This window comes from Palaemon carinicauda, chromosome 2 (genome assembly GCF_036898095.1).
Source record: "Palaemon carinicauda isolate YSFRI2023 chromosome 2, ASM3689809v2, whole genome shotgun sequence".
Lineage (NCBI taxonomy): Eukaryota > Metazoa > Arthropoda > Malacostraca > Decapoda > Palaemonidae > Palaemon > Palaemon carinicauda.
The window spans coordinates 44,122,006-44,140,497 of record NC_090726.1 but is presented as its reverse complement, the minus strand read 5'-3'; the positions used below and the strand labels follow the sequence as shown (position 1 = coordinate 44,140,497).

The 18,492-nt window shown below is 31.8% G+C and overlaps 1 protein-coding gene across 1 annotated transcript in view; it reads left to right on the top strand.

The window, feature by feature from the left end:
* LOC137624406 (uncharacterized) overlaps positions 1 to 18,492 on the top strand; it is an 82,552-nt gene that overhangs the window by 47,416 nt on the left and 16,644 nt on the right. Inside the window, exon 3 of the mRNA XM_068355152.1 lies at positions 3,626 to 3,803. Coding sequence (XP_068211253.1) covers positions 3,626 to 3,803 — 178 coding nt within the window. The remainder of the gene's footprint in view (positions 1 to 3,625; positions 3,804 to 18,492) is intronic.

The window sequence follows — 18,492 nt, the reverse complement described above, 5'->3', positions numbered from 1 at the left end:
AGAGAGAGAGAGAGAATGTGGCAACAAGCTAAAAGGATTATTTTCATCTTTGTAGTTATCTATATTGCTAGAGAGAGAGAGAGAGAGAGAGAGAGAGAGAGAGAGTAGTTACCAACATTGTTATTTCCGTATCGATTTAAAAATTTCCATTTTTTTTCGCAAATTTTTTGGTAATATTTTGTTCTTTTATTGGTTTATTTATGATTTTCTTTTCATAAATTCGTTTATATATGACTTTCTGTTCGTAATTTTGTTCTCAAATACGTTTATTTGTAATTTTGTTCGTAAATACATTTATTCGTATCCATTGTTCCCAAATAGATTTATTTATAATTTTCTGTTGGGAAATACATTTATTCATGATTTTTTTCGTAAATACATTTAATCGTGATTTTTTTCGTAAATACATTTATATTTTTTTTTTGTTCCTAAATAGGTTCATTAGTTATTTTTTGGTTACTAAATACATTTATTTATTTATTTGTTTATTGTTTTTTGTAAATACGTTTAATTATAATTTTTTCTTCGGCCTTCGCTCCACGATATCTTTATTGTTAAAACAACCTCTATATATTTTTTTCCTTTTTCTTTGATGAAGGATAATTTTACTGGACTGAATACCACCGTTAATTCATTGTCACTTGAATTATTCAGTGGGGAAGAAATTCCCGCTTTCATTCAGGTAATTGGCAAATGTGTGATGAATAAATTTTCCGCTGTATTTTGACAAAAGTGATTAATTTTACTAATTTGCTCGTTACGCTTAATTAGCTGGTTGTTTGGAGAGCAACACTGTAAACAGACTCCTTTTTTTTTTTTTTTTTTTTGGCCAAAGATTTGCCGAACATCAATAAAGCTTCGGCATTAGAGAGATGTTTTCGATTTCGCTTTTGTGTGGGTTTGCGACAGTCGCTTTCAGAATTTGCATTGCGACAGTCGCTTTCAGAATTTGTATTGCGACAGTCGCTTTCAGAATTTGTATTGCGACAGTCGCTTTCAGAATTTGTATTGCGACATTCGTCAGAATTTGTGAGGTATTGTGACAGTCGCTTTCAGAATTTGATAGGTATTGCGACAGGCGCTTTCAGAATTTGATAGGTATTGCAACAGTCGCTTTCAGAATTTGGGAGGTATTGCGAGAGTCGCTTTCAGAATTTGTATTGCGACATTCGTCAGAATTTGTGAGGTATTGTGACAGTCGCTTTCAGAATTTGATAGGTATTGCGACAGGCGCTTTCAGAATTTGATAGGTATTGCGACAGTCGCTTTCAGAATTTGGGAGGTATTGCGAGAGTCGCTTTCAGAATTTGTATTGCGACACGGATCTGAATTTGCTAGCTATTGCGACATTTGCTTTCAGAATTTGTGAGGTACCACAACAGTCGTTTTCAGAATTTCTTAGGTATTACGACAGTCGCTCTCAGAATTTGTGAGGCACCTCTACAGTCGCTTTCAGAATTTGGGAGGAATATTGACATTCGCTTTCAGAATTTGTTAGGTATTGCCACAGTCGCTTTCAGAATTTGTGAGGTATTGCAACATTCGCTTTCAGAATTTGTGAGGGATATTGACATTTGCTTTTAGAATTTGTGAGGGATATTGACATTTGCTTTCAGAATTTGTGAGGGATATTGACATTTGCTTTCAGAATTTGTGAGGGATATTGACATTTGCTTTCAGAATTTGTGAGGGATATTGACATTTGCTTTCAGAATTTGTGAGGGATATTGACATTTGCTTTCAGAATTTGTGAGGGATATTGACATTTGCTTTTAGAATTTGTGAGGGATATTGACATTTGCTTTCAGAATTTGTGAGGGATATTGACATTTGCTTTCAGAATTTGTGAGGGATATTGACATTTGCTTTCAGAATTTGTGAGGTATTGCGACATTCGCTTTCAGAATTAGTGAGGCACCAAGTTGCTTTCAGAATTAATGAGGTACCGCTAGTCGCTTTCAGAATTAGTGAGGCACCACGACAGTCGCTTTCAGAATTAATGAGGTACCGCGATACTCGCTTTCAGAATTAGTGAGGCACCACGACAGTCGCTTTCAGAATTAACAAGGTACTGCGATTACTCGTTTTCAGAATTAGTGTAGCACCACGACAGTCGCTTTCAGAATTAACGAGGTACCGCGATACTCGCTTTCAGAATTTGTTAGGTGTTGCGACATTTGCTTTCCGAATTAGTAGTGAAGTATCACGACAGACGCTTTCAGGATTAGTGAGGTATTGTAACATTTGCTTTTATAAGGAAGTCTAGTGGAATATGTTTCTTGTGAGAACGGTAAAGTATCTTGAAAACGTCTCTAAAGACGAACCAGATATTGCGTTGGAAGTCTTATGAAGAACTCGAAATTAAAACTTCTGTGAAAAATTTCTTGATATTTTTTTTTATACTCTTCTCTGATATCCTTCTGTGAGTTACCTTTTTCAGGATTATATATTTGAAGGTGTAAGAGGATTGTATTTTTTGTATTTTGTTTTATTCATATTCATTACCTCTTAATTTTTGAGGTATTTAAGAAGTTACATCTAGTTTTGTTATAGAATTTTCATGTATTTTACATTATATCTTTTCCCAATTTACCTAAATTCTGGTAATAAATGTGAAATTAGGAAGTTGAATCTGTAGAACTTCAACAGTTTAAATTTGCAGCAAACCTTTTTTATAGTTTGTAAATGAAAGATGTTTTAATCTTTTTACCGTTGTTAATATATTCAATTTTAGTTGTTTATTACTTAAATAGTTTATTTATTTCCATATTACCTTTCCTCACTGAGCTATTTTTCCCTGTAAGAGTCCTTGGCCTTATAGCATCTTGCTTTTCCAACTAAGGTTGTAGCTTAGCTAATAATAATAATATTTTTTCCTTACTGGGCTATTTTTCTCGGATAGAGCCCTTGGGCTTATAACGTCCAGCTTTTCCAACTAAGGTTGTAGCTTAGCTAGTAATAATAATATTTTTTTCCTCACTGGGCTATTTTTCCCCGATAGAGCCCTTGAGCTTATAAGGTCCAGCTTTTCCAACTAAGGTTGTAACTTAGCTAGTAATAATGATAATTTTTCCCTCACTGGGCTATTTTCCCTGTAGGACCCCTTGGGCTTGCAGCATCATGCTTTTCCAACTAAGTTGTAGCTTAGCTAATAATATTTTTTTACCCTCACTGGGCTATTTTTACCTGTAGGGGCCCTTGGGCTTATAGCATCCAGCTTTTCCAACTAAGGTTGTAGCTTAGCTAGTAATAATAATAATTTTTCCCTCACTGGGCTATTTTTCCCTGTGGAGCCCTTGGGCTTATAGCACCCTGCTTTTCCAACTAAGGTTGTAGCTTAGCTAGTAATAATAATATTTTTTCCTCACTGGGCTATTTTTCCCCGATAGAGCCCTTGGGCTTATAACGTCCAGCTTTTCCAACTAAGGTTGTAGCTTAGCTAGTAATAATCATAATTTTTCCCTCACTGGGCTATTTTTCCCTGTGGAGCCCTTGGGCTTGTAGCACCCTGCTTTTCCAACTACGATTGTAGCTTAGCTAATAATAATGATACTAATTTATATATGTATTCGTTTACATGAACTAATCAGACATATGTTTTCTTTCTCTCTTTCATGACCTGCAGTTTCGATGCGAGTGAGACTTTGCCCTACATGTACCGATTACAGGACGGCCTACCAAGCGCTGGCCTGCCCGCCACTGGCCTAGAGGGTGACGTCACTGGCCTGGAAAACCCTGACTGGATGGTCGTCGATCCCCGCTATTACCTCTTGGCTCAGTTCCTGGAACATCCTGCTGAAGAGGTTAGTCTCTATCTATCTATCTACCTATCTATCTATCTGTCTATCTATCAATTTACTGATCTATCTGATTATTCTGTAAATCTATCTGTATCATCCTTCTGAAGAGGATAGTCTTTATAAATCTGGAACTTCTTGGTGAAGAAGTCAGTCTCTATATAGATTTCTGCTTACTGATCTATCTGTCCAGTTATTCTATATTTCTATTTTTTTGGGTTTATCTGTAATTATTCTATATATATATATATATATATATATATATATATATATATATATATATATATATATATATATATATATATATATATATATATGTGTGTGTGTGTGTGTGTGTATATTCTATATTTCTAGTTATTTGTTTTATCTGTATTTATTCTATATATATATATATATATATATATATATATATATATAACATATATATATATATATATATATATTTATGTATATTTATAAACATATATACTCTTATATATTAAATATTTATTATATATATATACAAATATTTATATATATATATATATATATACATATATATATATATATATATATATATATATATATATATATATATATATATATATATATATATATATATATATATATATTATAACATATATATATATATATATATATATATATATATATATATATATATATATATATATATATATATATATATTTATATTTATTATATATATATATGCATATTTATATATATATACTTTATATATTTAAATATTTATTTATATATATACAGTATATATATATATATATATATATATATATATATATATATATATATATATATATATATATATATATATATATATATAATCTCTCTATTGATCTATATTATAATTATTCTTTGTATTTACTTAATTACCTATTATATGTATAATTGTTCTATGTATCTATCTATTTGCTGGTTCCTCGGTCTAATTACTCTATATCTATTTTCATCAATCTGTCTAATTATTCTATCTATCTATCTATCTGTAACATCCCTCTGAAGAGGTCAGCCTGTCTATCTACTGATCTATCTTTCTGGTTATCCATCTATTTTCGTCATTTCCTTGCATTCTCGGTTATCATTCCTATATTTATTACTATTTCAACACTCGTTTTTGTAATATTGCATTTTTGGGGGAAAATGAAAAAGTGGCCCTAGATTGAAGTGAAGTTATAAACCCTCTTAGAAGTTTGACATTTTTGAAGTTTGACATTTTTGTGGGATATTTTCGCTAGTTTTTATTTTCGTTTTTTTCATTTTCGTTAATATATTGAGTTATCGTATTTCACGAAAAACTTTTCCTGAAGGTACACTCAGGCACACTATTCTATCTAATTTCTCTTCCTCTTGTTTTGTTAAAGTTTTTTATAGTTTATACAGGAAATATTTATTTTAATGTTGTTACTGTTCTTAATTTTTTTTTTTTTGTTTCCTTTCCTCACTGGGCTATTTTCCCTGTTGGGGCCCCTGGGCTTATAGCATCCTGCTTTTCCAACTACGGTTGTAGCATAGCAATTAATAACAATAATAATTATGTCTTATTTATAAATCATTTAAATGGTGTGCGACTTGTTTAATCTTAAAATTAAGGACATTTTTAAGCTTAAATAACTCTATTAAATTACATAATTAAATATTCCACCATCTTTTGACGAGCGTGTGAGAATTGTTATAAATTGTTTATGAAAATATTTATTTGTAAGTATTAGGCCGTACATTACATGTATTTCTACTCTCAAGATATAAATTTATAATCAAGTTCTCTATTTCTAGTCTGAAGATATAAATTTCTACTCAAGATATAAACTTATACTTTCAGGATATTAATTGCTAGTGTGAAGATATAAATTTCTACTCTCAAGATATAAATTTCAATTTTTAAGATATGAATTTCTACTTTCAAGATATAAATTGCTATAGGGGATATAAATTTATACTCTCAAGATATAAATTTCCATTCGCAAGATATAAATTTATACTCAAGATATGACTTTCTACTCTCAAGATATAAATCTCTATTCTCAAGATATAAATCTATACTCAAGATATGAATTTCTACTCTCAAGATATAAATTTATACCTATGATATGAATTTCTAATCTCAAGATATAAATTTCTACTCTGTAGATATAAATTTCTACTCAAGATATAAATTTCTACTCTCAAGATATAAATTTATACTCAAGATATGAATTTCTACTCTAAAGATATAAATTTCTACTCAAGATATAAATTTCTACTCTCAAGATATAAATTTCTACTCTCTAGATATAAATTTCTATTCTCAGGATATAAATTTCTACTCTCGAGATATAAATTTATACTCAAGATATGAATATCTACTCTCAAGATATAAATTTCTGTCCTCAAGATATAGATTTCTACTCAAGATATAAATTTATACCTATGATATGAATTTCTACTCGCAAGATATAAGTCTATACTCTCAAGATATAAATTTATACTCAAGATATAAATTTCTATTCTTAAGATATAAATTTATACTCTCAAGATATATATTTCTAGTTTAAAGATATAAATAACCACTCAGAATATTTAGCTTCTACTTCCAAGATATAAATTATTACTCTCAAGATATAAATTTCTAGTCTAAAGATATAAATAACCACTCAGGATATAAGCTTCTACGCTCAAGATATAAATTTTACTTTCAAGCTAATAATATCTATTCTCAAGACATAACTTTCTACTTTCAAGATATAATCATTACTCTAAACATATGAATTTCTACCCTCAAGTTAATAAAATCAACTACCTATCGTTATGAGATTTAACTCTGACCTAAGATGCTGTACGTGACCCTGGCAATTCCTTATTGCTTAGACCTTTGGTGGCGCTGTGAAATATAACCCAGGGGCTGTGTTTTCCTTGCCTCGTTGAAAAATGATTGTAGCGGAAATAAAATCATATCATATATTATTACGACTGACATTATGTTTGCGCAGTGGAAACTCAGTGGGCAGGGTTATTGTTTTCTTTTTTAATTTTTTATTATTATTATTATTATTATTATTATTATTATTCATCTCCTGTGCCTATTGACGCAAAGGACTTAATTATTATTATTATTATTATTATTATTATTATTATTATTATTATTATTATTATTATTATTCATCTCCTGTGCCTATTAACGCAAAGGACCTCATTATTATTATTATTATTATTATTATTATTATTATTATTATTATTATCATTATTACTATTACAAGCTAGGCTATAACAGTAGTTGGAAAAGCAAGATGCTATAAGCCCAAGGGCTCCTAAAAGGAAAAACAGCCCAATGAGGAAAAGAAACAAGGAAATAAATAAACTACAAGGGAAGAATAAACAATCAAAATAATATATTTCAAGAACAAAAACAAAATTAAATTAGTTATATATTTAATAATTTATTTATTTTACCCGATTTCTTCATAGTATGTATTTAAAATATTCATTTTTTATTGTTCGTCATAGGAAATAAAAGAAAAGCTATAAATCAATTTCTGAATTCCACATTTGATTTAAAAGCTCAAGTTAAAAGACGACTATCGAAATCTAACCGAGGCCCTTTGCGTCAATAGGCGTAGGAGGAGATGATGATGATGATGATGATGTAAACTTAAAATTTTGTTATTAAAAACGGTAAAAGTCTGGTAACATTTATTCCAGGATTTTTACTGTTTTAAAAAAGGGTCATATTATTATTATTATTATTATTATTATTATTATTATTATTATTATTATTATTATTATTATTATCCAAGCTACAACCCTAGTTGGAAAAGCATGATGCTATAAGCCCAAGGGCTCCAATAGGGAAAAATAGCCCAGTGAGGAAAGGAAATAAGGAAATAAATAAATGATGAGAATAAATTAACAATATATCATTCTAAAAATAGTAAAAGCGTCAAAACAGATATGTCCTATATAAACTATTAACAACGTCAAAAACAGATATATCAGATATCTGTAAAAGAGTGATATTACGGTCACCAACCCATTAAAAATAATAACAAAGTAAGGTCAAATTACGGTCGCCTGTATTTTACTGAAATACGGTTGAGATATTATGTTTACGGAGAATTTACGATAGTAATTACGGTTTCTTACTAACAGTGTATGTATATTTCCTTATTTTTTATTTGGACACTCCAACAAACTATTGTTCTCTAGTCTTGGGTAGTGCCATAGCCTCTGTACCATAGTCTTCCATAGAGAGAGAGAGAGAGAGAGAGAGAGAGAGAGAGAGAGAGAGAGAGAGCCTTGCCTTACCTTATTTCCTTATTCTATGTTTGGGTTCCCCCAGGTCCCTCAGTGTGAGGCACCTCGTATATCCACCAGAGAGTTGCTAATGCATCTTCCAGTCTTGGATGGTCTGGGATAGAGAGAGAGAGAGAGAGAGAGAGAGAGAGAGAGAGAGAGCCTTACCTTACCTTATTTCCTTATTCTATGTTTGGGTTCCCCCAGGTCCCTCAGTGTGAGGCACCTCGTATGTCCACCAGAGAGTTGCTAATGCATCTTCCAGTCTTGGATGGTCTGGAATGAGAGAGAGAGAGAGAGAGAGAGAGAGAGAGAGAGAGAGAGAGAGAGAGAGAGACTTACCTTACCTTATTTCATTATTTTATGTTTGGGTTCCCCCAGGTCCCTCAGTGTGAGGCACCTGGTATATCCACCAGAAAGTTGCTAATGCATCTTCCGGTGTATTTTGCATCTTCCAGTCTTGGATGATCTGGAAGAGAGAGAGAGAGAGCCTTACCTTATTTCCTTATTCTATGTCTGGGTTCCCCCAGGTCCCTCAGCGTGAGGCACCTCTTAAATCTACCAGAGTTGCTAATGCATCTTCTGGTGTATTTTGCATCTTCCAGTCTTGGATGGTCTGGGATGCATCTTAGGTATTTATCGAGCTTATTCTTAAACACATTATTTGAAATAAATGATGATTTTAAGATTATTTTTTCGCTTATACATTTCTTTTTCCCAAAATCGTATGATAGTATTATCTTGCATAGTCACTCAGCCTCGTTATCCCTGAAATTGAAATCCTATCATAATCATTGCTAATAATTACTGAAATTGTGTTCATATTATGCAAATGAGGGTCGCTTTCATTAAGTCATAAGCTTTAGCCTTCGTGTAACTGGCATTTTGCTAATTTCCATCGGCGTATCCAGGCTTAATACGGAAAAATGTTTTATGATTAGAGGCGGATAGACTTTTTTTTTTTATTCCAAGCGTTGCTATTAATAATTTCTACTCGCCTTAATAGCTTTTTTTCAAAGAAGGTATTACTTATTTTGGATTGAAATAAATGTATGCTAATTATTTTCACTTTTGTTGCTTTTTTTATTTATTAATATTTATCATTTTTTTTTTCAAAAAATAATTCTTGCTATTAAGCCCAGGGGCCCCAACAGGGAAAATAGCCCAGTGAGGAAAGGGAAACAAAGGAAAAATAAAATATATAAAGAACAGTAACATGTAATATCAAGAGATATTTTTTGCTTCTCTGTCGATACGAAACAAGAAATGAAATGTTATACGAAAGATGAGGAACCAGCTGACAGGGTTCTCGTTGTTGTGCAACATTTGAGTGATGTTATTGATGGTCTCGGGAGAAATGCAACATTTGGTTTTTGAAGGGAAATTGAAAAACAATACCATGTTGCATTGTGCAATGATATTTCTATAATCTTCGTCTTCTGGAAGCGTTTTCAACGTTATAGATGCATTCTGAGTTATGATTTTTCTGTAATTTTAGTCTTCTGGAAGCGTTTTTTAACTTTATAGATGTATTCTGAGCAATGGTTTTTCTGCAGTTTTAGTCTTCTGGAAGCGTTTTCAACGTTATAGATGTATTCGGAGTAACGATTTTTCTGTAGTTTTAGTCTTCTGGAAGCGTTTTCAACGTTATAGATGTATTCGGAGTAACGATTTTTCTGTAGTTTTAGTCTTCTGGAAGCGTTTTCAACGTTATAGATGTATTCGGAGTAACGATTTTTCTGTAGTTTTAGTCTTCTGGAAGCGTTTTCAACGTTATAGATGTATTCGGAGTAACGATTTTTCTGTAGTTTTAGTCTTCTGGAAGCGTTTTCAACGTTATAGATGTATTCGGAGTAACGATTTTTCTGTAATTTTAGTCTTCTGGAAGCGTTTTTAAACGTTATAGATGCATTCTGAGCAATGATATTTCTATAATTTTCGTCTTCTGGAAGCGATTTAAACATTATAGACGCATTCTGAGCTATGATCTTTCTGCAATTTAGTGTACTGGAAGAATTTTGAACGTTATAATTGCATTCTGAGCCATTATATTTCTGTAATTTTAGAAGTCAAAGAAGAATATTCTCTTTCAATATTGTCATTAATGTTATCTTCCTTTAAGTCAGACCAAAAGTAATCCTTCTTCTCTTCGTCTGAGCAGCCTATCACTTGCTTTTGCTTTATCAGACAAGGAGGGACTCAAATAAGCCGTTCATGTACTTCAAGTCCTGGATATATATATATATATATATATATATATATATATATATATATATTATGTATATATATATATATATATATATATATATATATATATATATATATATATATATATATATATATAATGGGGTTGGATTTAATGTAGCCTTAATAATTAGTTTTCCTTAGAGAAAAAATTTGACAATCCTTTAACCATTAGATAAATTTTCCACAGAATTAGCTACTTTTTACACTACACACACACACACACACACACACACACACACACACACACACACACACACACACACATATATATATATATATATATATATATATATATATATATATATATAATATATATATATACATATACAGTATATGTGTGTGTGTATGTATTGTATATACGTTCCTTGTATGATGTAGAGACATTTGGAAACTAAACGTTGAATTGATGGACGGCGTGGTTTTGTTCGAAACGCAATATACAGTATATCTATATTCCATTAAATATCAGCGTCATTGAGTTCGCCGTGGGATTATATATAAATTGATAATTCCTGCATTTTCGTCCCTGGATTGTAGGATATATTCATTTGTATTTATTTATTGTTGGAAGGGAGTAATGATATTTTTGCTTTTAATGGAGAAATCGTGTTATTCCATCTCGAATGTAAACTACATTGAATGTGTATAATGCGTAACATTCTCTCTCTCTCTCTCTCTCTCTCTCTCTCTCTCTCTCCTTTGTGCAAAAAGCTTACATTTCTCTCTCTCTCTCTCTCTCTCTCTCTCTCTCTCTCCTTTGCTTTGCGCAAGAAGCTTACATTTCTCTCTCTCTCTCTCTCTTTCTCTCTCTCTCTCTCTCTCTCTCTCTCTCTTCTTCTTTGTGCAAGAAGCTTACATTTCTCTCTCTCTCTCTCTCTCTCTCTCTCCTTTGCGCAAGAAGCTTACATTTCGAGTTACGCTTATAATTGTGGTACCGAGGTCTCTCTCTCTCTCTCTCTCTCTCTCTCTCTCGTTTGCTCAAGAACCTTACATTTTTAGTTACGCACATATTGTGGTACCGAGGGGGTCTCTCTCTCTCTCTCTCTCTCTCTCTCTCTCTCTCTCTCAATGGAAAGAATGTTCCACATTCTTAACACGTATGTTGAATTTTGTATTATATGTAGTCTGATATGTTGACCCTCTTTTGTTCCGAAAAGATATTTTAATTTTCTGTTTAGATTTGATAATAAACTGTGTTCTCTCTGCCTGTTATTATTATTATTATTATTTATTATTATTATTATTATTATTATTATTATTATTATAGAGTAGTAGTAGTAGTAGTAGTAGTAGTATTTTTATTATTATTATTATTGTTATTATTGTTATTATTTTTATTATAAATTAATATTATTGTTATTGTTATTATTATTATTATTATTATTATTATTATTATTATTATTATTATTATTATAAGCTTAGCTACAAGCCTAGTTGGAAAAGCAATATGCTAGAAGCTCAAGGGCTCAACAGGGTAAAATAGCCCAGTAAGGAACTGAAACAAGGAAATATATAAACTACAAGAGAAGTTATATTTTAAGAATAGGAACAACATTAAATTAGATCTTCCATATACTGTATAAACTTTACAAACTTTAACAAAACAAGAGGAAGAGAAATAAGAAAGAATGGGTGTGTCTGGGTGTATCCTAAAGAAAGAGAACTCTAAAATAAAGGGAATATTATTAACTTGGTAAAGGTTGTAATATAATTATTTATGACTAAAATAAGATAATAAAACAGACATAATTAGACATGTAGGTAAATGCAACTGGCATAACAAGAATACTAGCGTTGTTAATAGCAATTCGCGGTACTAACTAACTAGGAATGTAGCCTAGCTAGTAATAATAGCAGCTTTGTTATAGTCAATTTCTTTTAGCGAGGCATATTTGCACCGACTCGCAGCGGGTCCCCTTTTAGCTCGGAAAAGTTTCCTGATCGCTGATTGGTTGGACAAGACAATTCTAACCAATCAGCGATCAGGAAACTTTTCCGAGCTAAAAGGGCACCATTGCGAGTCGGTGCAAATATGCCTCGCTAAAAGAAATAATAATTTTAAAATCAATAAAAATTAATAGAAAGAAATAATATTAATAATGTTTTGTGACTGTCGTATCTAACATCTACCGTTCATCGTCTTATTAGTTAATATCATCGCTGGATAAAAGATAAGAAATCTCGCTATCTCAACTTACCAGCAATGAAAACATACGAAAACACGACCAAAAAATATCCATCTGAACTCGGAATTATTATTTGTTCTTTTCGGTGGACGGAAGGAGAATTATCCTCCTTTCATCCCAGTGGCCTCTACAAAAATATTCCTTCTGAAAAACAAGAAAGGTCGACTAAGGCTTCTGTTTTTTTTTTTTTTTTTTTTTTTGAGGGGGGGGGGATAAATTCATGTGCCCCTGGATTTATCCACCATTGGTAAGGTATCAAATCTGAGGTTGCGTATACTAACTTCATTCCCCCCCCTTATAGAAAATAAATGATTATCTCTCTCTCTCTCTCTCTCTCTCTCTCTCTCTCATATTTATTATTTTGAGTTTATGCACATATTGTTACTACCAAAGTTTCTCTCTCTCTCTCTCTCTCTCCTCTCTCTCTCTCTCTCTCTCTCTCATATTTATTATTTTGAGTTATGCACATATTGTGGTATCAAGATCTCTCTCTCTCTCTCTCTCCTCTCTCTCTCTCTCTCTCTCTCTCATATATTATTTTGACTTATGCACATATTGTGCTACCAACGTCTCTCTCTCTCATTGTGCTACCAACGTCTCTCTCTCTCTCCCTCTCTCTCTCATATTCATTTATTATTTTTGAGTTAGGCCTATGCACATATTGTGCTACCAAAGTCTCTCTCTCTCTCTCTCTCTCTCCTCTCTCCTCTCTCTCTCATATTCATTTATTATTTTGAGTTAGGCCTATGCACATATTGTGCTACCAAAGTCTCTCTCTCTCTCTCTCTCTCTCATCTCTCTCTCTCTCTCAAATTCATTTATTATTGTGAGTTATTCACATATAGTGGTAACAACGTCTCTCTCTCTCTCTCTCTCTCTCTCTCTCTCTCTAAGAACCTTACATTTTGAGTTATGCACATATTGTGCTACCAAAGTCTCTCTCTCTCTCTCTCTCTCTCTCTCTCTCAAATCATTTATTATTGTGAGTTATGCACATATAGTGGTAACAACCTCTCTCTCTCTCTCTCTCTCTCTCTCTCTCTCTAAGAACCTTACATTTTGAGTTATGCATAAGTGGTACCAATCTCTCTCTCTCTCTCTCTCTCTCTCTCTCTCTCTCTCTCATTATTTGTCTTAGTTGAATCCATCCGTCTTGGATTGCAGTCGAAAAAACTAAATAAATACGAATGTCACCTTTTTTATTAGTTGTCTTAATTACACTTATCAAAACTTGTCGAATCTTCAGACACCCAAAATATCCCTTATTATGAAAATGTCTTCGAGTTTGTATACCCCCGATCTCGATGTTTTGCTGAAATTGCAAATATTCCTGAATGTAAAGTAGTTATTATTAAGATTGTTTTGCCTTTGTGGCTGAAACATTCGAAACTTAATTTGTCTAAGGAAAATGGCTTCTTGCCAAAGGAAAAAGGCGGATTGTCAATGGAAAAAGGCGGAATATCGAAGGGGAAAGGGCTTATTGCCAATGGAAATAGACTTATTGCCAAAGGATAAACGCTTATTTCCAAAGGAAAATGTCTTATTATCAAAGGAAGAAGGCTTATTATCCAAGGGGAAAAGGCGGATTGTCAAAGGAAAAAGGCTTATTGCCTAAGGAAAAAGGCTTATTGCCGAAGGAAAAAGGGTTATTGTTAAAGGAAAAAAGGCGTACTATCGAAGGAAATAGACGTATCGTCAAAGGAAAAAAGGCTTATTTTCCAAAGGAAAAAGGCTTATTGTCGAAGGAAAAAGGATTCTTGCCGAAGGAAAAAGGCTCATAGCCCTTACACGAATTAAAGTAGATCCAGCTAGGCGTTAAGTGACGATGGAATTACGAGAGGCTCGGTATCCAATTGATTTTGCATATTGATCGTCGCCCCAGAAGGAGGCCAATTAGAGGAACAACGTCCGATAATGGGCAATCCAGGCTGGGGATTCGGTGATTATGGGCAAATCAGGGAAGTGTACGTCTCCCAAGTGTAAACGGGTTAACCTCCGGTCTGGCTCGCGTCTGGAAACTCCCAAGGAGATCGCTGGCGGGAGTCGGGGATTTCCAGGGAAGAAGAAGAAGAGTGCTTTGGATAGGTTTTAAGAGGAATACAACTTCTGGGGAAGATCCAAGAGGAAGATATATACTTTATATTTACCTGGGAAAGAAAGAGGAAGATAGATACTTTATATTTACTGGGAAAGAAAGAGAAATACTTTGAACTCCGTCTTGGCTCGCGTCTGGAAACTCCAAGGAGATCGCTGGCAGGAGTCGGGGATTTCCAGGGAAGAAGAAGAGTGCTCTGGATAGGTTTTAAGAGGAATACAACTTTTGGGGAAGATCCAAGAGGAAGATAGATACTTTATATTTACTGGGGAAGAAAGAGAAATACTTTGAACTCCCGTCTTGCCGCGTTTGGAAACTCCAAGGAGATCGCTGGCCAGGAGTCGGGGATTTTCCAGGGAAGAAGAAGAGTGCTCTGGATAGGTTTTAAGAGGAATACAAACTTTTGGGGAAGATCCAAGAGGAAGATAGATACTTTATATTTACTGGGGAAGAAAGAGAAATACTTTGAACTCCCGTCTTGCCGCGTTTGGAAACTCCAAGGAGATCGCTGGCAGGACGTCGGGGATTTCCAGGGAAGAAGAAGAGTGCTTCGGGTAGGTTTTAAGAGGAAGACAACCTTTTGGGGAGGATCCAAGAGGAAGATAGATACTTTATATTTACTGGGAAAGAAAGAGAAATACTTTGAACCATATTCAAGAAGAATAGAGGCGGTTGGGGGAAGATTCAAGAGGAAGTAAGATACTTAATACTCACTTAGAAAGGAAGAGAAATTACTTTGGATAGATTCAAGGGGAAGAGTACTTTTGGACAGGTTAAGAAGAATACAATTTTTGGAGGAAGATTACAGAGGAAGAACGTTACTTTATATTTACTAAAAAGGGAAGAGAAATACTTTAAACAGAAGAGTACTTTGAACAGGTTTAAGAATACAACTTTTTCGGGGAAAGATTCAAAAGGGAGAAGGATTCTTTATATTTACTCAAAAGGGAAGAGAAATACTTTAGATAGAAGAGTACTTTGAACAGGTTTAAGAATGCAAGTTTTGGGGAAAGATTCAAGAGGAAGATTCTTTATATTTACTTAAAAGGCAAGAGAAGTACTTTGTACAGACTCAAGAGAAAATATAGACTTGAAAGAGATTGGCGATGAAGGAATATTACTTCGGGCAGATTCATTAAGAAGAAAAAAAAAACATATGAAAAAAAATCAAGGTTTCAAAAAGGTAACTTTTTAGACAGATTTGAAATGAGTGAAAAATGAGACTCAGGGTTTTAAAGGAAAGCTTGGGAAAAGTTTAGGCCGGGCATTTGTGGGAAAGCGCCAATAAAACTTTGAGGAAAAGCCAAGTTATAAAAATAAAATTGGTGAAAGTCTCCGAGATGGATTGAAATCTCGAAATGAAAAAAAGAAAAAGAAAAAAAAGTAAGATGATAAACACCTAAAAGATTTTCCAAGCGACTAAACCAAAAAAAGTTTGGCTAGAAACGATATGTGGTTTAACTCTATTGTTCTTATACTTGAGAGATTTTATGGAAAGAAATAAAATAGGATAAAATTCAAAATGTTGAATTTATATACACACACACACGCGCGCATATATATATATATATATATATTTTATATTATATATATATATATATATATGTATAATATATAATATATATATATATATATATACACAGTATGTATAATATATATATATATAATATATATATATATATATACTTGGTATATGTAGTTAGTCACACACACACAAACTCTCTCTCTCTCTCTCTCCTCTCTCTCTCTCTCCTATCTCTCTCTCTCTGTGGTTGTCGATAGCAGAAGTAAAGAAGAAAGTAAGTATATAATACTTCATGTGATTTTTATGAGAATATATATATATATATATATATATACATATACATATATATATATAATTGTATCATATTAGATTTTTCCGAGCGAGGAAATAAATCTAGAAATTAAGTCGTATCATAGTCACAGGTAGTTTCTTGGTATTTTCTGTGAAAACATTGAATTCAACGCTGCTTCCTGAGATATTCAAATTTCATGAACTAAAGAGTTCGGAAAGCATGAAGTGAGCTTTCTGACATTTTGAGCCAAAATGGAAAATTAATTTATTGTTTTATGTGAAGAAAGTTAAAACTTACAATTTTTTTGTGTGGTTATCTATCTATCTATCTATCTATATACTTAACGTGGTGTAAAGGTTTGCGTATTGACGTGATCAACAAAGCTGTGCTAGTGAGGGCCAACCATACTAGGTTTGTTTGTTTTGAGCTATCCGCTCTGGTATTTGTTGTTGTGTTTATGTGTATATATATATATATATATATATACTGTATGTATATATATATGTATATATACGATATATATTTTATATAAATATGTATATATGTATATATGTATATATATATATTATATATATATATATATATATATGTATATATATATATATATATATATAGATATATATTTATATTTATATTTATAATTATACATACATGTATATATATATAAATATATATATATAATTATATATATTTATTTATATACATATATATAAATATATATATATAATATATATATATAGAAGTTATTTACACGGTTAAGTAAACAGTCCCCCTTTTTTTAAAAAATATTTAATTTTAAATTATTCATTCTAAATTAATATTTGAAGTATATACTGTTGTACAACATTTAAATTGTAAGCATTGACATATATACGCATATGTCCTTTTATTAAATTGTATTCCTAGATATGTTATAATGTGTATTTATAACATTAATGATATATCTTCGATAACAAATATAATAGACAGTTTGCTTTCGAAACAGTCAGGCACGGTCTGGAATTCTAGAGTTCCAGGGTTCCAGTTTTCCAGTCCTCTTCCGGGAATTAAAACGGGGATTATTTAAGGCTTCGACAACCATATATTGTTATAAGGACACTTTGTTAGGGTTCAATGGCAGGATATCATAATTTAACCTGACATTTCAAGGAGCTCTCTCTCTCTCTCTCTCTCTCTCTCTCTCTCTCTCTCTCTCTCTGAGACAGCATATCGTCCTACGCAGTTTAGACCAATTTCAGAGTTAATACAGTATATAAATATATTGTTAATTTATTCTCATCATTTATTTATTTCCTTATTTCCTTTCCTCACTGGAGCTATTTTTCCCTGTTGGGGCCCCCTTGGCTTTAGCATCTTGCTTTTCCAACTAGGGTATGTAGCTTGAAAGTAATAATAATATATATATATATATATATATAAATATATATATCTATATATACATATATATATATATATATATATATTGATATTAATATATATATATATATATGTATATATATGATATATATATCAGCTGTTACTAGTCCATTGCTGGATAAAGACCTCAGACATTTCCTTCCACTCCCGTCTGTTTATGGTCTTTCGATGCCAGTCCCATACCCGCAAAATTTTCTAGTTCGTCAGCCATCATCTTCTCTTCCTTCACTTGCTTTCATATATATATATATATATATATATATTTGTCGTTATGTATTAATTCTGGGATATGCCTCTCACTGGAGTCGGCCTATCCATTTTACATTTAAATGAATGGTTTTATAATAAAGTTATAGGGAAGAAGCCTTTATTAATTTAGTTTTTAATAAAAGTAATTGCCTGTTAGAATAGTCTTAATTGAGATTAGATATTTGTAATTTCTAATTACTGTGAATAATTAATATTGTGATTATCGTATGTTTAACATTTTCTAGCATTCGTTGTTGTTTGATACTTTTTACATTAATTATTATTATTATTATTATTATTATTATATTATTATTATTATTATTAGTACATTATTATTATTATTATTTTTGTTGTTGTTGTTTTGCTATTATTATTATTATTATATTATTATTATTATTTTTTA